This window comes from Cajanus cajan, chromosome 8 (assembly GCF_000230855.2).
Source record: "Cajanus cajan strain Asha chromosome 8, NIPB_CcT2T_4, whole genome shotgun sequence".
In the NCBI taxonomy this organism is placed as follows: Eukaryota; Viridiplantae; Streptophyta; class Magnoliopsida; order Fabales; family Fabaceae; genus Cajanus; species Cajanus cajan.
The window spans coordinates 55364975-55390045 of NC_138524.1; the positions used below are offsets into that span (position 1 = coordinate 55364975).

At 31.4% G+C, this 25071-nt stretch overlaps 2 protein-coding genes across 4 annotated transcripts; one reads left to right on the forward strand and one right to left on the reverse strand.

Moving 5' to 3' along the window:
• Window positions 1–206: 206 nt before the first annotated feature.
• Window positions 207–7467, forward strand: LOC109798388 (protein CHROMATIN REMODELING 35). 3 transcript variants are annotated; one of them, XM_020358636.3, is made up of 8 exons: window positions 208–449; window positions 579–633; window positions 1228–1883; window positions 3357–3560; window positions 4198–4386; window positions 4880–6609; window positions 6690–6716; window positions 6904–7467. In XM_020358636.3, exons 2-7 carry the CDS (start codon window positions 585–587, stop codon window positions 6691–6693), a joined length of 2832 nt encoding a protein of 943 aa, XP_020214225.2. In that variant the 5' UTR covers window positions 208–449; window positions 579–584; the 3' UTR covers window positions 6694–6716; window positions 6904–7467. The 3 variants fall into 3 exon arrangements, with proteins under 3 accessions (XP_020214226.2, XP_020214225.2, XP_020214224.2); XM_020358637.3 differs by lacking the exon at window positions 6690–6716 and having other exon boundaries at window positions 207–449; XM_020358635.3 differs by having other exon boundaries at window positions 210–449; window positions 6690–7460.
• Window positions 7468–10884: 3417 nt separating this feature from the next.
• Window positions 10885–18206, reverse strand: LOC109799068 (Transducin/WD40 repeat-like superfamily protein). Its single transcript, XM_020359558.3, has 12 exons — window positions 17869–18206; window positions 17039–17154; window positions 16334–16403; window positions 15253–15400; window positions 15010–15150; window positions 14422–14561; window positions 13255–13302; window positions 12293–12403; window positions 12022–12203; window positions 11807–11928; window positions 11396–11472; window positions 10885–11323 (listed from the first exon to the last, which is right to left on the reverse strand). The coding sequence occupies exons 1-12, from the start codon at window positions 18088–18090 to the stop codon at window positions 11207–11209; spliced, it is 1494 nt and encodes a 497-aa protein (XP_020215147.2). The 5' UTR covers window positions 18091–18206; the 3' UTR covers window positions 10885–11206.
• Window positions 18207–25071: the final 6865 nt, after the last annotated feature.

Consider the following 25071-nt stretch of genomic DNA (forward strand, 5'->3'; position numbering starts at 1 on the left):
CATAAATTTTAGTTATATTATATATAATAAATATTTATTCTACATTACACAAATTAAAAGTACTAATGTCTTCAAATAATTAAGAAAAATGGAAAATTTTGTTCATCCACAAACACTTTGTGAGTTGAAAATAGACTGAACCCACGTAAATGAAATTGCATGATCTAAATCAAACGGCTCATATTTGTTTGTCAAAGTTAGAAGAAGTACCCTAACAAACACGGTAACTAACAATTACATCACACACACCACACCACACCACGCACTCCAATTGCACCCGCACTGCATGAACGCTACAGCCGCGACACAGGGAATCTCTGCCCCAAATGAAAACTAAAGAGTCACGCACGCACACAGTCACTTTCACTACACATTCTATACTACTCATCCAATTCTTCAATGCTTTCACTCTGCACTCTCAAAGCCATTCCCTCTCTTCACTCGCATAGGTAATAACTCTCACTCTCTTCTTTTCTAAGCACAACTCTTGTTTTCGATCGTTTTATGCAATACGTATAATTTTATTTCTGTTGATATTAATTTTGCCTCAATTTTTCGTTTCTTCATTTCATTGATAGTTATCGATGGAGTTTTCTGTTGACGTGTTAGCAGCTAAACGCCCCCGTCCAGACGGTAAATTTGTTCCTCATTTCCTTATCAAATTTGTTCTTCTGTTTTTTTTATTTATATTTAATTTGTAATAAATGTTGATCACTACGCATGATGTTTGCATTTCCAATATTATTTTCACTTTTATCTTTCACTTTTTAGGTGGATTGTTTGCACTTTTAATTTTAGGATTTAACGCCAATAGCCAGTGTTATATGTTGTTGTTGTTGTTGTGTGTGAGATTGTGTTACTTTATGTGTAGTTTATGAGGTTCTATGCTGAAAAAATAAAATAAAATTGGTGACTCCAAGCGTTTTATTTTATTTTATGAATTTAAATGGTTTGATTTGATTAGTTGCTAGCTGGAGTTGAAACTGCATTTGTTTGTGATTCTGTGTAGCATCGCACTAGAGTCAAGTTGAAGTCTATAAGCCTTTGCTTTTGGCCTGTGACTCTGCATTGGTTTGATTTTTGGTTTAGCTATTGTACTTTTATTATGTTTTCTCAGGATGCATACACCTAGTGGATCATGTTCATGTGGCTTTGCTCAGTATTGAATTTATAATGCTTGATGGAATATCTGGTTTCTCTGAGTGTAGTTTCATTTTCTGTAATCAGGATTTTCCCCTGGCCCTGACAGAGACAAAAGACAGAAGTTATCACATGTTGTTGAGTACGGGAATCCCCGAACAATTACTCATGTTCTGGGTCGTATAGAGCACGAAAAATTTGGAAGTGTCACAAAGGACATAGAGGCCCTTGTTACCCGAAAAATGCAGATATTGGGACGTTACTTTGCGAAATATCCCAGACTTGTTAATCAAATGTTGAAAGTGGAAATGGACCACAATGAAGAAGCTTTTAAGTTTGAAAATAAAAAAGTTGCTGGTTTGATACATCAAAATGTCGAGACTGAAAAGGGTGTTGATGCAGCACCATATCCTATTGTGATTATTGATTCAGATGAGGAAGATGATAGAGATGAAAAATCTATTATTCCATTTCATGAAGTTTTACATGAGAAAGATGATAGAGATAAAAATGCTGTTGTTCCATTTATTGAAGTTTTGGACGAGAAAGATGGTAGAGATGAAAAATCTGTTGTACCATTTATTGAAGTTTTAGATGCGAAAGATGATAGAGATAAAAAATTTATTGTTCCATTTCATGAAGTTTTAGAAGAGGAAGATGATAGAGATAAAAAATCTATTGTTCCATTTCATGAAGTTGTGTTGCCGAGATTAGTTGCATCGTCTCATGCGTTGAAGAGGATTGTAAGTTTTTCCTTATTTTCGTAACTAATTAAATATACAAATTTAATATACGAAATATGAATTTTGAAAGAGTAATGAATGATACATGTATAATATTTTTTATAATACTAATTTTTATGTTTGTCTCTCTGTCATTAAGAGAGATAATCACTAAAATGATGTACATATTTTTACTAGTGTTATTTCCTATTGAAATAATGCATGGTTACTAATATGCATGTGATTTTATTTGAAATGTATTAGTTATATGCTTCGTCTAGGGACGATTTGACAAAATTGTTGCATTTATTTTCAACATTTGAATTGTGGCATAAATTTTTGTAAATATATCTTTGACTCTTATTTGAATTATTCTTTTTTCCTGAATTCTGTTCCTTTCAAGAACAAAGTGCCTTACCTTTCGAATATTTACAAAGCAGATTCTTCTGGAGTGAAGAGGCCATAGCTATAACTTAGTCTGACATACATTTGTGAGATTAGTTTATATTGTTTTAATGTTAATTGTATAATTTATATATTTATCATCCATATATGATCCATTGTATATGTCTTGCGTTTTGGCATATTATGTTCGTGTGTCATACATAATATAACTCATCATTTCACATCTTTTATGTTATTCTGTAGAAAATACAGATATATTAGCTTAAGTGTTGCATTTCTCTTAGCTGTTGGTGAAGATTTTTTTTTTCTCCATTGGACCATCTACATTTTTTAAACTATTTTTCTTAACAGTATTTATAATTATAACAAGTTGATTACTGATATATTGAATTCTCAAAGTTGGCTGCTTTTCTTTTAGCATATTAGTGTTCCTTCTTTGTGCAAAGGCTCAGATGAATTACAACATTAGCATTAATGAATGTATTGAAGACTCTGAAGTGAAATTTTGAAGCATGAAGTATATATTGTGAAAAATTCTCAGTCCCTTACTTTCTTAACACTGCATAATTCTAAACAACAACCACTTAATTTCTAGTACTTTGGCCCAGTTGCACTGAAATCTGACTTTGTTGCCTCGGGGTTTTAGTTATGTAATCGTTGGATTGGTTGTCTTGCTAAACTTGAATGTTCTGATGCAATATGAAATTTCCTGTACTTTTGATCATTTATAGTATGCTTGGCCACTGGACAAGTGACGGGGTTGAAAGTGAAAACAATGGATGTATCTGGAAGTCTGGATTATATTTTCTCTAGATGTCGTGTTGTTTCTATCTATTTTTTTTCTTTACTCCTGCTACGCACACAATAATGTTGAAAGGTGAATAGTGCATTATGGTATGAGTTATACCATTTATTTTTCAGAGCACATTTTGTAAATATAATTCATTTGAATCACTACACTACATTGGGATTAAATTTGTAGCTACTTTTCAGGAGAAGATGCAGGGTCTTCTATTTCTTGGTCATCATTTTAATGCAAGTTGGTTCACTGATGTACTTTACTATTTTGTGTTCGATAATGCATTTTAGGGGTACCACACTCCCATTCCATACCACGGGGAAAGTGAAGATCTAAAAACTGAGCCAAGTATGGCTGGTAAAGGTAACTCTAGGGGCGATAAAGGTGTTTATATTGGTGTACAAGAGCAAGAGGATCATCATGTTGATACTGAAGATGATGATGATCTACAAGATATTTGGAAGGAGATGTCAATGGCAATAGAATGTTCCAAAGTATCATACTTTAATTTGCTTTTACTTTTTTATTATAATAATTGTCTTTGTCACGTAGTTTATCTTCTACTCATTTGGGTGGTTTTGTGCATGTCTTTTAATTTTTAATGCTTCATTAATATCTGTGTTAGGTTAATTGTTCCTTCTTTGAGTGGGGTTGTTGTTGTTAACTAGATTATTCATTGATTTATGTAAACGGCAGTAAATAATTTTGTAGATGTACACCGAAAATGGTCTGCCGATTTCTGTCAGCCAAGCTCAGTATCAGTTATTTATGTGTATTATTGCATATGCTAGAAGTACAGAAGTTCAAAAAGTGCATATTGAATGTAACCTAATGTTTTGAATTGTTTAAACCTCGTGTGTTTTGGCATAAAATGATCCTTATTGGCCTCCAGTAATTTGCTTTCTCATTTCTCATTTATTCTGTGTTACCTGTTGTATGCATATAACATGTAAAGCTCTCGTCACATGTAAATATTACATATGCTTTTATTTTCTGCTCTGAAAAATTACTTATGCCTACGTCATAATAACTTAACTTCTAAGAACATTGTTTATCACTTTGAATTCTACATGCAAATTGCAATTTTCAGAGTTCCTTTGGCTTTGACTTAGTTTAATTGTACTCTACTAGGAAGTTTCCGTGAATCCTCCGCCAGATAAAGAAGTAAAAGAAGATGAGGACCCTCTGCCGGATGAAGAAGTAAATAAATATGAGGACTGTGATCATTCTTATGTTTTAAAAGACGATCTTGGTTATGTTTGTCGCGTTTGTGGCATTATTGACCGAGGAATTGAAACCATATTCGAGTTCCAGTACAAGGTTAGACTCTTGTTTCCGCATTAATGCTTTTTTGGTTACAAGTCTTGATTATAAAAACTTAAAGAATGTGTGAAATTTTTGTTTTTAAGTATGGGGATTGAATATTGATACACTGCATAGATCGAATGTTTGAGCAGGGCAGGGCATAATCATAACAACATGACAAGTGAAATAGTTAGAAACTTAATTGTATAAAAGAAACTCTTCTGATAATTTACTGTTTCTCATACTTCTTGTGAGAAAATGTTTATTTTGTTTGATTCAACACAATTTTATTAAGGACTCAGAAACGTCCGTACTAAACCAAAATAATATAATATCAAGTAGACCATTCATATCATGTGAGCTTAATTACTCCATACAAAGAATGCCTAGTTTTTAATTCTTATGATACGTATTGTGAACTAAGATCTAAGAGTACTTATGGCTGGACGCCTGGAACAGGAATTGTTCAAAACGGATTTTTTTTATTATTATCTCACTTTTATTGAAGGTTAAACGGAGCACAAGAACTTATGCGTCTGATTCACGGAATACTAAAGAAAAAGGAGATGTATTTGGAATAAATGTTGCTGAAGATGAGCTTATAGTAACTGAAATATCAGCGCATCCTAGACACATGAAACAGATGAAACCCCATCAAGTTGAAGGATTCAATTTTCTTGTTAGAAATCTTGCGGGTGACCATCCTGGGGGCTGCATCTTGGCCCATGCTCCAGGATCTGGGAAAACATTTATGATAATCAGTTTCATGCAAAGTTTTCTAGGCAAGTATCCTAACGCAAGACCCTTAGTGGTGCTTCCTAAGGGAATATTGTCAACATGGAAAAAGGAGTTTCAAACATGGCAAGTGGAGGACATACCTCTTTATGACCTTTACTCAGTGAAGGCTGATAGTAGAAGTCAACAACTAGTAGTGTTGAAGAAATGGATGGAGCAGAAGAGTATCCTTTTCTTAGGATACAAACAGTTCTCCTCTATTGTCTGTGATAATGGGACCAACAGTTCATCATCATCTTGCCAAGAGATTTTACTCAAGGTTCCTTCAATTCTTATTTTAGACGAGGGACACAATCCAAGGAATGAAAACACAGATATGGTACAGTCCCTTGCAAAAGTTCAAACGCCCAGAAAAGTTGTACTATCAGGAACCCTTTATCAAAATCATGTCAGGGAGGTGTTTAACATTTTAAATCTTGTTCGGCCAAAATTTTTGAAGATGGAATCATCTAGGCCTATCGTGAGGCGCATTCAAAGTAGAGTTCATGTACAGGGTGTGAGAAGCTTCTATGATTTAGTTGAAAACACTTTGCAGAAGGACACAGATTTTAAAAGGAAAGTAGCTGTTATACAAGATTTGCGCGAGATGACGAGCAAGGTACTTCACTACTATAAAGGAGATTTTCTTGAAGAGCTTCCTGGTCTTGTTGATTTTACTGTGGTGCTCACTCTTAGCCCTAGACAGAAGTCTGAAATTGAGAAATTAAAAAAGTTATGTAGAAAGTTCAAGTTAAGTTCTATAGGCAGTGCTGTCTATCTGCATCCTAAACTGAAATCACTTGCAGAAAAATGTAGTGAAAATTCTATATCTGAAAACATAATTGATGATCTCATTGAGACGTTGGCTTTGAGAGATGGTGTGAAGTCCAAATTCTTTTGGAACATGGTAAATTTGTGTGAATCAGCTGGCGAGAAACTTCTAGTATTTAGTCAATACTTGTTACCTTTGAAATATTTAGAAAGGTTAATCATGAAATGGAAAGGTTGGAGTCTAGGAAGAGAAATATTTGTAATCTCAGGAGAATCAAGCCCTGAGCACCGAGAATGGTCCATGGAAAAATTTAACAATTCTCCTGATGCCAAAGTCTTCTTTGGCTCGATCAAGGCTTGTGGAGAGGGCATATCATTGGTCGGGGCATCCCGCATTATTATTGTGGACGTTCATCTCAATCCTTCGGTTACTCGCCAAGCTATTGGTCGTGCATTCAGACCGGGTCAGAAGAAGAAAGTCTTCGTGTATCGATTGGTATCTGCTGATTCCCCTGAAGAGGAAGATCACACTACTTGTTTCAAGAAGGATTTAATTTCAAAAATGTGGTTTGAATGGAACCAGTACTGTGGTGATCGAGCTTTTGAAGTTGAAGTAGTTGGTGTGAAAGAATGTGGCGATCTCTTTTTTGAAAGTCCATTGTTAGGTGAAGATGTCAAGGCTCTGTATAAAAGGTCAGTGACCATTCGTGCCTTTTTGCATATCATTTGCAAATCACAGTTCTTTCCTAATATTTGTTTTTTGTATATGTCAGGTAGAATTTCTCTTTCAATGGATGTGGGTAAGCTATTAGTTTTCACTTTCATTTGATTGCCCAGTTTTAGCATTGTATCTTGTGATTTAGAACAAACTAGAGAGTTGTCGAATTGAACCAGAGATACAGAGTATATTAAATTTTCTGAATTCTTTTGTGTATCATTCGCCAATCACACAGTTATTTACTAATATGTGTTTTATTTATATGCCAGGTAGAATGTAGCTTTCAGTGGACAATGAGTAGGCAATTATTTTTTTCTTTTATGTGGTTTTCAGTTTTAGCATTGTATCTTGGTTCAGAACAGTGTAGAGTTACTGAACTGAATAAGATTTTAGTCTTTACCCTTTGTGAAGTTAATTGTGATCCATCTCATCTCGCACTCTGTTGTAGGGTGGTGGGAGATGTATAGTATATTAAAATTTCTAAATTTGTTTGAATTGCAGCAATCCTGTTAATCATGTATTTGAGTATTTCCATTGAATCGGCTGATAATAAAAATATTTCAAGTCCTTTATGTTTGGTTATGATGCTAAGCATGCTTTGCCTCGAAAATAGCAGCAGAGCATTAAAGCAAACAAATGATAGTTGTTGGAGTCTAGAAGTCAGAGCCCCCCTTTATTCAAAATCAAATCTTGGGTCACAAAATTGATATTACTGTTTTATCTATTCATTCTATCATTCAAATCTTTTGATTAACTTTAATCATAATGTCACAATTTCCCTATGTAGTGGCAAGTAATTTCTTCAATTATATATCATTTTGTATTTACGGATATAGATCAACGATCTGCTACTGGTACAAGGCCACAAGTTTAAGATCAAAATATATTTTTTTTTTTTACTTTCAATAGTCTCATTCACTTTACTTTTGACTTTTTAATTGTTTAAAACAGATATTTATATTTATCTTTTTTATTTTTTTGTAGTCTCTCTAGATTAAGATTTTTTGTCTTTATATTTAAATTTTTTAATTCTTTTGTCTCTATTTTTAATTTTTTTTTATAAATTTTATCTATTTTATGTTGACGTATTAAAAGTCTTTAATTTTGTGAAAGCAAAAAAAAAAAAAAATGTCTTAACAACGAGTGTTGTATATTAAAGTACAAAAGAGGCATATCAAACGGTTTTAGAGTAATTTTAGTAAAATAAATACAATATCAAATACATAAAGTTAAATTATACTTCTATTATGTCAACATGAAAGAACGTAAAAGAGATAATGCTATAAACAATTAATTATAAGGACTAAAATGATTAAAATACTGTAAATATAAAGACTAAAAAAATTTATCTATAAAAACTAAAATTAATTGAAAATATAAGTACAAAAACTACAAAAGCCAATTTTAAATTATAAGAACTAAAAAATAAAATAAAAAAATATTTTAACCTAATTTTAATTTCAATTCAATACGAACCATATTTTTCCATGATACTACAATGGTTCTCAAGTTGCTCACACTATTGGATCACATTTGTGCTTATAATTTAATAAATAACAGAGGGCTTTCGTTTATACAAAATAAATTATTATGCAAAAATTTGTACTTTTAGCTGAGAAAAGATGTTAAGTATTTTGAGTTACAAAAATATGTCTTAAATATATTTTTAATTTTTAAAATTTAAGATAAATTTATTTTACTCCTTTAAATTTAAAATTGATATTTTTAGTTCTATAATTTTTAAAAGTCTTGTTTTAGTTCTTATACTCAAATTTTGTTTAAACATTTGTTAAATATTGTCACATAAAATTTACCTACAAATATCCATGTTAGTAAAAACATCCAGTTAAATTTAATTGATATTGCATAACTGTTTTAATTTATCACTTTTAGATGTTATCAATAATCTGAAAGACTAAAATAATTTTTTTTAAAAATTATAGAAACTAAAAAAACTTTAAATTTAAGAGATTAGAAAAAATTTATTTTAAATTTGAAGACTAAAAATAGTTATATATTTTTTTTAATTGTTTTACTTCGTGCTATTGGGAACGTTTTAAAAGGTTTAATTTTGGACTTGACCCATTTAGGTTTTTCTATTTTTATTTTTTTCAAGTTTATTAAGTAAGTTTGCTTTTTTTAAACTCTTGACCCATTTTGGGCTCTTTGCACCATGTGGCTTCTATATTTTCATTTTATTTTTCCTTTGTTTTTAGGATTTTGAATGAATGAGTACGCATTGGTGGTAGTGGGGATAATGATGGTAGTAACAGTATGATAATAACTTTAATGATAGAGAAGGGTTCAAACGACACTGGTGTAACTTTTACTAAGTGTTACACCGTTCAATAACTTTATATTAAACGTGAATTTTGAAAATCCAACCGTTAGATTGAAAGTTCATATCTCTTAGATCATATATATCAAATTTTACATTAATCTAAGATGATTTGATACTTCATTCTTATAAAATAAAATTAACGTAATATATACATTTCAAAATATACTAAAATATGAACACTTTGATTACCTTCAAGTTGTTCAATTTTAACAAAATTTGACATATATGATCTAAGAGATATGAATTTTCAATCTAACGGTTGGATTTTCAAAATTTACATTTAATATAAAGTTATTGAGCGGTGTAACACTTAGTAAAAGTTACACCGGTGTCGTTTGAACCCTCCTCTTAATGATAATTATGACAAAAATAATTATGTTGGTGGTGGATGATTATAATCCGAGTTATCTATTTTAAAATCTAATGATTATTAATTATTATCAATAATTCTCATTTTCATTATGTGTTTTGTGTGCCTGTTTTGTTCTAATAATAATTATATCTAAACTTACTTCATTCAATAATTCATATTGTACATCAAATTTAAATGATTCGACCGTTGAATTAAAATTTTTTAATACATATATTATGTTTGCAAATTTCTAAAATAAAATTTATTTGATATTCTGTTTCATTACATCAAATTAACGGATAATTATAAAAATATTTTATACATTAATTTGAATTAATGAAACAAGAATATCAAATAATTTTTAAATTTCTTAATAATTTACAAACTTGATTTATACATTAAATTTTTTTAATTTAACTATTAGATCATTGAAATTTAATGTAAAATATCAATTATTAAGTGAATCCCTTACTTTTTTTCCCATCAAAATCTTAATAATCCCTTACTTTTTTTTTCCATCAAAATCAAGATGTGGTTGAACGGATATTCTTATATGTATTGTACATGGAATAATAGTGATGAAGATGTACAAGAATTCTTGTTCATTCATCTAAAATCTAATTGAGAATATATTTTAATATTTTAGTAAATATTATTGGAATGAATAAATATTTGTTATGTAAAAATATAATTTATGATAAATTATACACATAATTAAATATTATATATTTCAATCTATAAATTATATTAATTAAAAATTTATATACAAAAAATAAATATCTTTAAATGTATAAATTACTTTTATACTTATAAAAAAGAATTTATATTGTGACTCAAAATTATTTTTAATTATTAATTTATTTTAAAATTATTAATTTTAATTTAAAAATGTATGATAAATATAAATTAAAATAGATAAGAAGTTCAAAACTCTCATAAAGATTCTCTCATTAAAAAAATTCTAAAAACATTTTATATAAGAAAAAGTCTTTAAAAATGTTCTCACATAAAATAATTATTCATATCTAATATATAAGAAACATTATAAATTTATTTATTCATAATTGTCCAGTAATACATATGTACTTATACTTTTGTTATTTAAAATTTGTTTGTAAAGTTTATAAAAAAATGCATTTAAAAATGTTTTATTGAAAAAAAATTAAATCAAATGTAATTTCAATATTTTTATTTTTAGAAATAGAAAACAAAAATCAATTCAAACATGTTTTCTAAATCTGGAAAATTAAAAATAAAAAATATTTTCAAAAAATAAAAGTAGAAAACCACACAGTCCCTAAAATTGCTCAAATTTTAAGAACATAGATTGGGATCCCTGTAGAACCATGAAAATTAAGGTGGACTCAGATTAATCGAACCATTATTTGGTGTGCTACTTCTAAGAAATAAATTGGAAGTTCTGTTGCTGGGACTCGGATGAACAGTGAGCACCGAGTTCATGAACAGTTAGCATAATTACTTTGTAAATTCAATCAACAAATGCTAATTCAGACAAAAAATCCTTATTCTGTGATTTTATAAAATTACAGAGTGGAGAATGTCAAAACAGAATATCTATATATTCCTCATAATTCGTATACAAAATCCCTAATCGTGTCTAAAGAACACATTTTCTTCCTCACAAAACAATACACTTTTTGAATATAATTTCTTCCGTTTCCTGTGAGGCTGTGGATGATTAATTGATTGACTTCATGGATACAAAGTACATTGTAACAAAAATTAAAAAATTAAAAAATAATAGCACAAAAAATACAAAAGGAATATGGTAAAAGGGAAAGAGAAAGGAAAACAGTGTAAAGAAAGCTATCTTTACAAGTCCTCAACTATACGCATTAAACCTCTATTGTTATGTATTTTACTTTTGATTTGATCTTTCTCTCTTCCACACAATTACTACGCCATAAAAATCAGATGAAGCCAATAAGTTTTCTCCATGGTTCCATGAAATACCCATCACAGGAAACCGATGACCCTGCATCATATAAATTTTCTTCATTTTGAGCTTCATTATAAAATTAATACCTTCAATGGAAGACAGACTAACCTGAAGCTTGTTCACACATGTATGTTTTGGCCGCGTTAAATCATAGAAATAGACATTTGAGTCCTCATTTCCAGTAACTTTACATGACAACAGAGGATAATGTTAGAAAGTAAGCAACTGCAACGTTGCCTCAGTCAAATATATTTCAGAAAACAGTTACTAGCATATTGGTCTCCACGGCTTTTCAGGTCTTAAAGAAAGCATTATTTAGTAATAAACAAATACTTTTTGTCGACAAATGCAGACAGTACATAATCCTTGACTTATGACTGTATGTGAATTATTTTCCGGTTTGGCACGGCAAGAGTTTAGGTTTTAATTAATAAAAGCAGCATTATTATTTTAAAGCTTCTCGAGAGACGGAGGAGAGAAAAGAAGATAAAGAAGTATGCAAGAATGATATCAACATACCTATGAATTCTCCTTTTTCAAGGGAAAGAAGAGGACAGAAAGAAGCTTGAATTTTGTGTATTCGCGGAGCTAATTTGAGCGAGCATCGAATGGTTAAATAACCTTTTATCTCCAAAGCCACACTATAATACACTAACATTAGTGCTCCAAAGAAAAATAACAGTTCAACGAAGACAACTGAATACACTTGGGATTAAATGCAAATTATTTTGAACCTGAAGAAAGACAGGTTTCCATCCTGAGTACATGTCAACAACACCGGTCCCCGAGCCAGTAGAGAGAAGCTCCGGTACTGCACTGTTGTGACAGGAGATTTGTATCTGCTACTACTTCGATAACGATGAGAGCGAGATAATACACCGGTGTGGGTGTTCATATTTACTGAGTATATACATCCCTGCACATAAAACCCAGTACCTAAAGAAAGTGAGATAAGCATAACAATTGGGATATACATAATATATGTGCATATATAGAGCAGCTCACCTGTGCATCTCCACAAAATATGAGATGTCCTGTATGGTCATGGTCCATAGCGGTAACTTCACTGTCAAATAGTGATTTATTAATTATCCTTCCAGTACTAAAATTGAACACCTGTTACATCATATAATTTTTGAGAAAAATAATAAATCACCATAATGCAAGTAAAAAATGACAACATAATAGCATAGGATTTTATGGAGGAAAGGAATAGAGGTAGTGACATAGTAACTAAGCCAGAAACAGTTAAGAGTGGGACTATTTATCATATCATAAATGGAAATACGTGTTGAATGAATTCAACTGACTGTTATTGTCTTCCTCTTGTTCCCGTGTCTGAACAAACAAACAAACAAACATTCTTCCTATCAATTGACCGAATCATATGATCTACAAGTGTGTTTGAATGTGGAGAGTGGAAAGGAAATGATGGGAAGGGAATAATTCTCCATATTTAGGAGTTTGACATTTCCCATTTAAACTATCTTTTTCCCTCCTAAATGAGGAGTACTGAGATGTTACTTTAATTTTCAAAACTTGGCATTTACAAATTTACCTTCATAAATTGTGTAGCTTAAAATAAAAGGGTTATATTTAACTTTTACAGTGCATCACTTATAAACCACAAAACCTTCCCATTTCCTCCCCCATTATTAATATCTAAACACAGGACGTAACTCTCTTACATTCCCTATTCATTTCACCCATTCTCTCTGAAACTTCTGAGCATATCCATAGGACCAAATAAAAAATAATAATCTGTTCTCATTACTTTGCAAACAAAAGACACAATGCTACTTCAATGACATGTAAGGTCTGAATGATGCTGCATTTTACATTTTTGGCTTACTATTCAAGAAAGGAAATGACTAAGAGCAATACATTCTAATAGAAAGGCTTCAGCTAAGCTGTCAAATGTTACTTCCTTTTCTATAAAACAAAATGAAAACAATTAACATATTTACATTGATTTCTTTGTTTGCATTGCCAACTGAAAGGAAGTTGTTATTTACCTGCACGAAATACAGAAAAAATACTGTTGTCAGTAGCAACCAAGGATGAATGCAAAAGAATAAATTATTTTACCTACATGAAATATCAAAATCCACATATATAATGATAAAACCTATAGGAAAGAAACTATAGCTTTGGAAATATCAAACAAGTTGCAAAAGAATATTTAAGTCATCCTAGATGAGACAGAAAATATGCTGCAAATTGTTGTCATCCCACCCCCACCCCACCTTTCCCAGCTGACAAATTCCCCTCCTCCTGCACTCACTCTATCTGTTAGAGAATAATATTTCAGTTAGATGTGACAAAGAAGGAAAAATTCTACATATTGGTATTTGTTGCAGCCTCAAACACACGCAACCCAAAACTAACCCAATGTGAAGAGAGGAGCCTTATTATTTAACATGGACCACAGTCCACAGTGAAAAGTACCAAGTTTTCCCCATCATTTGCTCTTAAAAGGCAAGTTCAACCAATGATAAAAGAGATGAGTGAGAACTGAGAACAAAATAAATACAAGTAAATCTAAATTCAAGATCATATCGAATGTCTATGTCCTTCTGCATACTATTTATTTTTGTTAACCATAATATTAGTATGAAGTATCCACCATCAAAAGTAGTAATTAATCTCCGCCTGAGATCATGAGCACAACAAGGTGGGTATTTCCCTCCTAGTATAGTATTTTCACTATGTCCTTCTCCATACTATGTGAGAGATTCAACTCTAAATCTAGCCATCTTCCAAGTCTAGGAAAGTAAATTTTATAACTTCTCTAACTTGGTGTAGAGAATGGCTATTAGAAATTTTGGAGAAAGATAGACAGCTTAAGTGAGAATCTAGTAAATTAAAATAAACACAAGGCTAAAGATAAAAGGCAGAATTAACAGAAAATATAAGATGAAATCATAAGATGAAAAATTTATCAAAAACATTTACCAGAATTAACGGAATATATAAATTTTTCAAATCTAAGGCAAGAGGGTATTTTGTCAAACTATGAAAGGAGAGTAGAAGACAATGCTATCCTCTGAAAAGGTGAGAAGGCTAGCATTCCTCATGCATGAAAACACACACCCTTGTACATAAATACACACATGCACACCATTTATACTTACAGGGTGAAAACGGATACACAATTGTGAAGAGACTCCATATATCACCCGTATGCAAACACCTTTCGCTATCTCCCACACTCTCACAGTTTTATCCAATGAAGACGATGCAATGTATTGATTGTTTGATGTAAAATCAAAATCTGGAAGATAAAAAAAGCACACAAATCATGCAATGAATTTAGAGCATTATAATTTAGGAAATCATCGAAAAACATAATCTCAATTTAGGAATAGGTAACAAATTCAGCAAGAATATTTGGTCAACGACTGAACATTTTTTTTCTGAAATCTGGTTAATTTGATCTCCAATTGGAAATATGAAGACCAAGATTTATTGATCCGTAATCCCCCATTAAAAATAATACATTTGATGATATTGCATTAGTGCACTTGACCATATATGTCATGCAGGATTAAATATAGACCACTGAACTAAGGAAGTCTAACTCAACGGTTGAGCAGTGTGCTTTTGTAAACTATCTAATACAAAAGTTCAATTCCTCCCTTTGAGTATATATATACACACACACACACACATAAATTATGTGTGTAGAAAGAGATCAAAGAAACAAAGACAGTCTATCCAACCTGTGACATCTTTGGAATGCCCATCTAATTGTTTGATGACTGAAGATTTCTCATCAGATATACTGCATACAGTCAAGGTTCCATCCGATGCCCCATAAGCAAGTAGATCAGAACTCATGTGCCCAAACTTCAATACCGTAACTACACATGAAAATTTTCAGATTCCACCATGAAAACCAAGTAGAACAGAGTCTAGTACTAAAATAATGGAAAGACGAATCTAGATTGGACTCTAGATACTACCAGAAGCTTTGCACTGATCAAAAATGCAATGCATTCCAACAAAAGAATAGGCAGCCTCAACCCCACGGTGCCTAGGACGATCAGAATCACTTGCACTTGAAGCAAAACTCGTTCTATGATTATATACTGGATTTGCATTTTGTAGATCCTATGATGAAAAAAAAAATACACAATTTAGAAAAATGACACCAAAAAATTAAATGATGATGAAAATTAAACTAATACTTTGCAGCATAGAAGCTAACTGTACAGACCTTCTCCAATTTCAAAACAATTAAACAAAGCTCCAAATTATCATGGCATAACCCACATCCCTTAACAGTATAAACACACTAAGTATACTTGTAACTATCTTATAGTCATTCTATTGCATTAGTGTAGCCTTATGTAATATCTAAACAACTAAGGGAGTTCCATGCAAATTTCCCCCAATCCAGTAAAGTTAGGTGTATTTACTTTGCAATTGTAATTTCAGCAAGAGAAGCATTGAGCATGACTTACATATATTAAAAAAATTGACAGCCAAATCTCCCCAGAAAATATAGGGTTAATTCAAATCTAATAATTAGTGAAGAATATATAGTATCATCGAAAGGCCAATTGCAACACAACAGTTTTAAGTTTAAAACAAATTTATCTAGCATTTTTCCTATGGGTCTATCTAATTTTGTTTCTGAATACTTTGTTAGCTCTTCTTCAAACCTTCACTTCCTAAAAGAAGGGAAAAAAACAAAAAAGTAACTAAATAAGCCTAAGCATCTCACATGTCCAGGTGCCCTGCCAAAGCATAACCAGCACTTCCTTGATGACATCATACTCACACAGAGGCAAAACACTTATAGCTTAGTGTCTAAGTTACTCTCAGTTGAAATGAATGGATGGCCATCCCATTTTATTGTATACTTTGATAGACCTATGTGCTTGAATTAAAAAGTATATATCCCACTAACAGAATATGTCAATCTATTAATAATTTTAATGGATATGATATCTCTCTGTTCATGTTGTTATGAGTCAAATGCAGCAATAGGTATGTGCAATACAAGTATATTACAAAAATTATCTACATGGAATAACTTACTCGCCCAGAACCCCAGCTGTCCACCTCAGACCAACGGGAGTGTGGACCTGGAGATGGAAACCATCGGCCACTGATGCATCAACCAGTAAATTATCCTGATGTCAGAATTGTATGGAAACATAAATTTAAACTAGTACCATGAATGAGAAAGCTGCATTGACATAAAATGTGGTTATAATTACAAACAGAAACTGAAATTGAAAAATTAACCACAAAGAAGTACATGAAATTCACATTGAAATACAAATGATCTTGATATTAGAAGATTTTACCCTAAAAAACAAAGTAGAAATGTTGGAAAATACAACATCCTCCTAAATTAACTTAAAACATAACAGAAAAAACATTAGTGGAGAAAATTACATCAGCTAAAAAGGTCTCTGATCTCAGCAAAAAGGTCAAAGAAAATCACTAGTCATAAATCATATTCATGTTGTAAAATATGTTTGAGATAGAATGGTCATAATTTTCCTACATATGTGAAGGAAAAAATGCATTTAAATGAATATGCACATCTGTCTTCCAAAATTTTCCACATTCCCTACAGATTAATTTACTGTCCACCTAAACATTCAGATCACTTAAAGGCTCCATGTCCGATTATGGGCATCTTTATTTTAATCCCTTTCAACAACCATCACGAAATCATGTGATGCAAAATTAAGCATATCTGTGCTCATCACTTCAAGTAAAAAATTCAGCAACCTGTTTCCTGGAGTACTCTGGAGACTTGGGGCACGTGAACTTTCCCTATCCCAGTTCGTAGGCCTAGATATGTAATTCCGGTATGCCACATAAGTTTTACCATTGCATCTCCAATCCTTCAACACAATCACAGGAATGTCAAAAAGTGTACAACTTCACTCCAAAAGTCAACATGTAGCAACACAGCCACAGCCCACAGGAGACTATACTATCACAAATAATAACAACAAAATAATGGAGGATTGCTGGCAACACACTCTCAAACTTACTGTTTTTAACACACTATCTGTTTTTGCTGGAAGTTATTGGAAATTATAAAATTATAATTTAGAAGTAAGACTTAATAAATAGAATGTAGGACTCGCAGAAATTAATAATGTCCAATGAATTTCGGCCGATAGCAGAAAGTGTTCTGCTAGCATTTTCCATAATATTAGTAATAAATTCAGCGCTCAACATAATTAAATATTGTTTATGACGATTGATCTGCAAAAGACACCACTGAATCAAAAGTAGGAGTACATTTAGGAACAGAATTTAGCTACGAGCATTGTAAGAACACGCGAGTCAACGAGCTTATTATAATCGAAAAGTCAAAATGTAACAACACAGATGCAAAAGTCACAACAATGAAAGGAAAATTAAAAAATAAATTAATTCAAATCCATCACGATTGATCTGGAAAAGAAGAAGAAAAAAAAAGAGCGAGATCGACACGGTAATAAGAAAGAGAATTAAGCTAGAAGCACTATAAGAATCTAAATTTTCAGATTCTGATGATAAAATTCTCAGAGGTATAGATAACAATGAGTGTTGTAGAGGGAGCGTACTCTGCGGCGGAGAACTCCGGCCTCCGCCTTCCGATAAAGGAGGAGGCGGCGAATGCCGACGTACTCGGGATCGCCGTCGGCGATGGCTGGCTGCAGCAAACAGCAGAACAGCTCTGGATCTGAACTCTTCTCGTCGTCGTCGTTGTGGTTGTGGAGATTGTGTTCGTTCTGTTGCGGTTCTGGTTCGCCGTCGTTGACGGCGGTGCTGCTGTGCTCCGCCATGGTGTCCTATCGAGCGGTCATCGGAGAGCGGTGGCCGAGCCCGATTCTCCGGCGAACTTCGCAACGGTTAATGCGTCAAGGTTGGATTCGAATGAGAGAAATAGGCGAAGAGAGAGAGCGTTCGAACATAAATGACGACCTAGCCAACCGGTGATCGGTGGAGAAATTGGGGAAAATTAACAATAAATTTTTTTACAAAGGATAATTATAAATTGGGAAAAAGAAAATTAGTCTGCAATTATATTTATAACAATTAAGTGTAAAAATTATTTTTTTGAAAGAGAGATCACATGTGATGTGACACAATATTTCTTATTTATTGTTTAAGGAGGACTAAGAAGTATAAAAAGAACTCGAAGACATATGAGATTTAATATTTATTTTGTGTTGTTTCATCGATAATATTTGTTAATTTTTTTAATTTTAAAATAAAAATATTTAATCTTTAATATTAAGATAAAAAAAAAACTTATCATATTTTCAATATAATTTTGATCCGTAATCTGTTATCAAATAAGTGATACGTCATTAAATGATGTAATGACTCGTCATGACTGCAAAACAATAACTAAACAATTGATATATATATATATATATATATATATATACTAAAATAATATAATACAAATATATAAACATATATACAACACAAGCATAGGTGACACAACATGCCACAAATATATATATTTACAACTAACTACAAAATATTCTATCTCTAAAGATATTCTACAAAATACAAATATTTCCAACTCCTGCCACTAGGTGGCCTTCATCTTCAACATGCTAGCCTATCTCTGCCCTACTCTCATACAATATATGATTATCGTAATCCAAACCACATTGAAACATGCAAGGGTAAATTAGGTAAAATAAACAACACATAATATATATACAACATAGCAACTTATGGTTTATTATTATCACATTCGACGCAAACAACAAACAACTCTTATATTACTCACATTTTTTACAACTTACAACACATTATCATCACATCAACACATATTCAACTCATCAACACATATGTGTCATCATGCATTACAACTTGGAGATCTCCTACAACATGTGTGCCTCGACCTTGCCCACACACGGGATCAACTAAGTCCTAGAGGAGAACAACACATCATCCACTCGAAGAAACAATTTTCTGACGAGAGTTTTTCAACAAATTGGGCTCTCAAAGCACCACAACTATTTCAATCCATACAATAGGATGAGCAACTTCGAAAACATCTCCCCTAGTCCTAGTGATCAACATCTCATCATCACAACTCAATCAACACATAACTCAACAGTACAGTTCAGCTCAACAACTCAGAATAACAACATAATAGCTCATTATATTTTCAACACAACAACATAGTTATCATCTCATCAGCTCAACTATCATCTCATTTTAACTTTAAACAACACAGTCAACTCAACAGCTCAACAACAAAACTCACAACTTACAACTCAACCATCAGAAAGTAACATCTTTTCAACACATAGTACAACAAACAACTTTATAACAACATACAGCTCTCATCTAACAACTTAGCAACATTATCACCATGTACTTCACAACTCTCAATTAGATCATCTCATCATGTTTCACAATATATACATAGTCAACACACAACATATAACAACTTTAACAACTTAATTTCAGCATGCTTCAACAATATCATTTTTTAACATATAATTGATCAACACGCAACTTGTCAACAACATACAAAATATAAACAACTCCAACAACAAGCAACGTGTTCAACACATAATGTTCCTCATCATACCACATCCCTACAACTTATTCAACATCATTTAACCATAATACAACTCAAACAACAAGCTTTCAACATACACCTCATCCATCATGTAAGCAACCAACTTAATTAGAAAAGAAATTTATTAAATTAAGTCCTCACGCTCAATGCAGAAACTCACGCTCAGTCTTAGCCTTCTAGAGGCACAACTCAGCTCTCACACTAAGTGTAGAATCCTCCCCACAGTTGTAGATTTCACAAATTTACCAACATTACCGTTCAATCCATTTATTAGCCCAACATTTTCAACCCCAAACCCTAAAATCCCAGCTTCCTTTACCTTGAAGGAAGAAGAATTTGGCTCCGAGCTAAAGAGAAGGGAGAAGAAAAAGTGTCCACATGACTCCAGAGTTGAGTAATGACTACGGAACTTCAACCACGACTTTGAGACTTCCTTGCACTCCTAAGGTTCAGAAACTTGCAAATGTGCCCAACAATGTATCAACTTTAGCTAAAGGGTGAAGAGTGAAGGAAAGGGGTCAACAAGGAAGAAGGTTAGAGGTTAGGGAGAAAATAAGAGTGAAGGGGTTCACGGGTCTTACAAGTGAAATAATATTTAGAGATAAAAAATTAAGAAAATAAATAAATAAATCAGATTTAATAAACAAATAAATATCAATCACTTATTAAAATAAAAAAAAAAAAAAGATCTTTTGTATTTTTTTAAAATTTATCTTTAAATATCACGTCATCAAATATTACATCATTTAAGTGGTGGTAAGACATGAATCAATGCTAAAATTTAACTATCAATGGATGTCAAATTAATATTAAATTCTATATTTTTATAAGTAAGTGACTAAACATTTTTATTTTAAAATAAGAGACTAAAATTACAAACTAACAAGAATAAGGAGATTAAAGCCCAAGTTAGCCTTATTATACATATATTATCTTTCTCATAGTTGATTTGTTACTAAAATTACTATAAATGACAAAAAAAAAAACACTTGTACATGTGAGTAAAAATAAGGCGTATTTTCCATTGAATACGAAAATAATTTCTCTTCAGAATTTGACAGGTATCAAATAAGTAGACATTTCCTATTAGCTCGGTTTTCTATATTCGTAAGAGGCGAAATGTGATCTCTAACCACTCAATTAAGCAACGTGAGTTCCTCTTCACTCATGTTAACCCATGTTGGTATATGTATTCTCACTTTGAAAATACTAAAAAATATTTTTAATTATATGTATATAGTAATTTGGTCTAATTTATTTTTGCTACTTCTTTCATTTAAAAAAAAAAATAGTGGATGGTTAATTGATAAGTGTGGCTAAGTTTTAAAAAATGATAAAAGAAAAGATATAATAAAAGTAATTATAAGAATAAAACCAATTATAAAACATGTATATCAAAAAGGTTTATCATCTTTATTAGACTTAATTATGTTTTTTATACTTTTAGTATTATAATTGTGCAATTTTGATTTCTAAGGTTTTAATTGAAAATTTTTAATTTCTCAAGTTTTGTAATTATACGATTCTGGTCTCCCAAATTTTAATTAAGTAATTTTAGTCTCTCAAATATTGTAATTGCATGATTCTAGTTCCTCAAGTATCACATTATACAAATTTTTTTTACCTATTTAAGTTATATATATTATAATTTTTATTCATGTATTAAATGATTATATTTATTATTAGTAAAATTCCTAATTATATAACTTAAATAGGTAAAAAAATTTGTATAATTGCGATACTTGAAAGACTAAAATATATGATTGCAATACTTGAGAAATTAAAATTATTCAATTAAAAATTTAAAAGACAAAAATTATACAATTGCGATACTTAAAAGACTAAAATTGCTCAATTAAAATTTGAGAAACTAAAACCACGTGATTGTTATACTTTAGGAACCAAAAACACATTCAAGTCATTTATAATTGTTATAAATTATAAATATAGGTCATAATTATTTATTTTTAGTAAAAAATATATGCTACAAATTTATTTTTAATATAAATATATATTTCAAACTTATTTATTTTAGTTCTTATCTTTTTATTTAAAATTTTACATTTTAACAAATATCCATAAATACCATTAGTATTCGTGGATATACATAAAATTCATGGATACCTGTTAACTAAATAGAGAGAGTGGTAAGGGCCTACTACATGTACCTACCTAGCTCCACTGTCATTTCTAACTATTAATGTGAAGATATTTTTAGGTAGCAAGGAAATTTTTTGTCATGCTTTTCTTTCAAGAGTTCTACCTCTTCTTAAACTTGGGATTATCAACGCTCATATGCATATTTTTGTTACATTCAAAGTAAATAATATCATTACTTGTATTAGTAGGGGTGTGCATAGTTTGGTTTTTTAAAAAAACCGCACCAAACTACACCATACCATTTTAATAAAATAAACTAGTTTATAAATTATGTAAACCACTTTAACAAATCAGTTTAAAACTGAATTACTTTAATAAACAAGTTTATAATCGGTTTAAAACTAGTTTCATAATAAAACCAGTTTTATTAATAAACCAAACCTTAAATATAGTTTCGTGTCAACTAATTTTTCTTTAGGTAAAAGTATCACAGGGTACAACTTAACTTTCCCATCCTTAGCAACACAAATAGGATCTGCACCTTGTGTGATAAGGGTAATCCTTTCGTGTGTTCCTGATGCCTTTGGCTACTGGGAAATCTTTAAAGCTATTTCCTCGACATTATCAATCTAGTCAATAGGAAAAGAGTCAAAATAGATAACAAATTAAAACTTGAAACCAAAACTGCAACCCTACAGATCTGTTATGCAAAGATTCCCTCCCAGCCATGAACTTTAGAAAATGTTCTTGCTTCAATCTCATTTTCGAAAACGTAGTCCATATGTCTGAATCCTGGAATGGATATCGGTAAGATCAACATGTAAATTTTTCCTTATTTGAATTTAACAGAAAAGGATTCTTACGGCAAAAATTTCTCCTGTTCATACTTGATGAACTCACAAATAAAGGGAGCAGAAAGGTTCATCATGAAAAACTGCATACAGGAATAAAATACTTGATCTCCAAAACTGCTAGTAAAATGGGAATGCCAAGTTCCCCAAATTTGTCCTTTCCTATGCAACCTATGTAACTTGTGGCACCAGGTACTTGAAGCATCCACTGTTATGAGAAAAAATTTTCATTGCATCAAAGTGACTGAGTGTGAGTCCGAGCAACAGAGTGAGTGTGAGAGTGAATGGCTGAATGTGAGTGTCTAGTGAGCATCTGGAAATCCAAACATATTAATAAACCAAACTTTTAAAAAAAATAGGTTTAGTTTTTTTGTTTTATTTTAAAAAATTAAATCTAATTCAATTTTATTATAATTGGTTCTAATTTTTTAAAAATGGTTCGGTCTAGTTTTAAATTCAATTCAGTTTTTTTAATTTTTTTGAACACCCCTATGTATTAGTAACTTATCTTTTCTTGATGAAGAATGCTTGAATCTCCCCTTCTTTTGAAGCGTTTTTTTTTTTACTTCTTAATCATGAGAGAGAATTTATTGTTAGGCAATTTGCTATAGCTATGATTTGAGCTCTCTAATTCATTAAGCTTAACCTTGAGAGTTTTTTTTTTTTTTTTTTCTGATCTTCCCTTCAACCTTCTCAACTTTAATTGGGTTGGATTCTTCATATTTGATAGTTAAAATACCATTACTTTTTATTCTCTCTTTTGAAGATGTGACACCCTCTACCCCGATATAATATACAATAATTGTAAGATAAAATTAGAATGAATAAAAACTTTCTCAATTAGATAAGTCTCAATTAACAAAGAGGTAAATGATTCTCATTCACATATATAATCATAATCCACTTGCAGAAATAAAGTTAAAGGTTTTCCAAAAATAAAAGAAAAAAATTAAAGTCCTAAACTAGTCCTAACTATGCCCAATGTCACATCCTATCAGAGTATGCACAACTGAAGCCTAAGTCTCATCACCAACATCATCATGTTGATGATCACTTACAACACAATTTAAACACATACAAAGAGTAATAAGGGAGTGAGCAAACATCTCACTTAGGTTCAGGTGTAGAAATAAATGTTAAGCAGCACACACACAACAAACATAATACAAGTCACAAGTACAAATCACATATAAACAATACACATACACAATCAATATCACATGCACATTCATTTATCATGCAATGATGTCATGGACTCAACTCATAAATGCATGCATGTGACGTCATTCACATGTCTCATAAACATATATCACTTGGTATGTTGCCGAAGCAACATACCTTGAGTAATCTAAGAGTAGATGCCAGCTCAATCACGCACTCTCAACTAGAAGGATATACTATTAGGGTCTCATCAAGATAGCAAAGTCGCGCAAGATACGTCCCATGCATACAAATGGGCAGAACTGGGCCTTCCAAATCACGTTATCCCCTAGGATTCCTCCAAGATGTTTCACACTTATAGGGTCTTCCCTAACAGTGTACTCCATATCGTATCCCATCACATAAATGCATATGATGCATGTCACACATTCACAAACTCATGGACTCAACATTTCACTTATCATATCACATGAGGTCTCATCTCACTTGTTCACATTTCACATTTCTCATACTCATAGTCACAAGGTCACATATAAGAGATTCCCATCATCATCATGCTCATAGAAACACGTCACTTGCATTAACAAAATAATAAGGCAATTCTCACACCATTAGCACCTTCAAACATGGCTTAAAACTTATCTGTTTTTGAAATTAAACACATATTCACACTCAACAAACATCAAGGAACACAACAGAAAACTCAAACATCAAAACAGAAAACATTCATATTTTGCCTGTTTTTTATAGGGTTTCCCGTAGGAACCCATAGAGCACTCTAATCCCTATCAAAACATATTCATACTCAAAATTAAATATATATTCATGCTCAGTAATCATCAGGGAGCACCACAGAAAAATCATAAGCCAAAATAGAAAACATTCAAAAATTTCTGTTTCTCATAGGGTTTCCTATAAGAACTCATAGAGCACTCTAATTCATATCAAAACATATTCAAACTCAAAATTGAACATACATTCATGCTCAGTAATCATTAGGGAACACAATAGAAAAATCAAAAGCCAAAACAAAAAACATTCAAAATTACAGGTTTCATGTAACCCATATAGCACTTTAATTCATATCAAAACTTATCTATTCT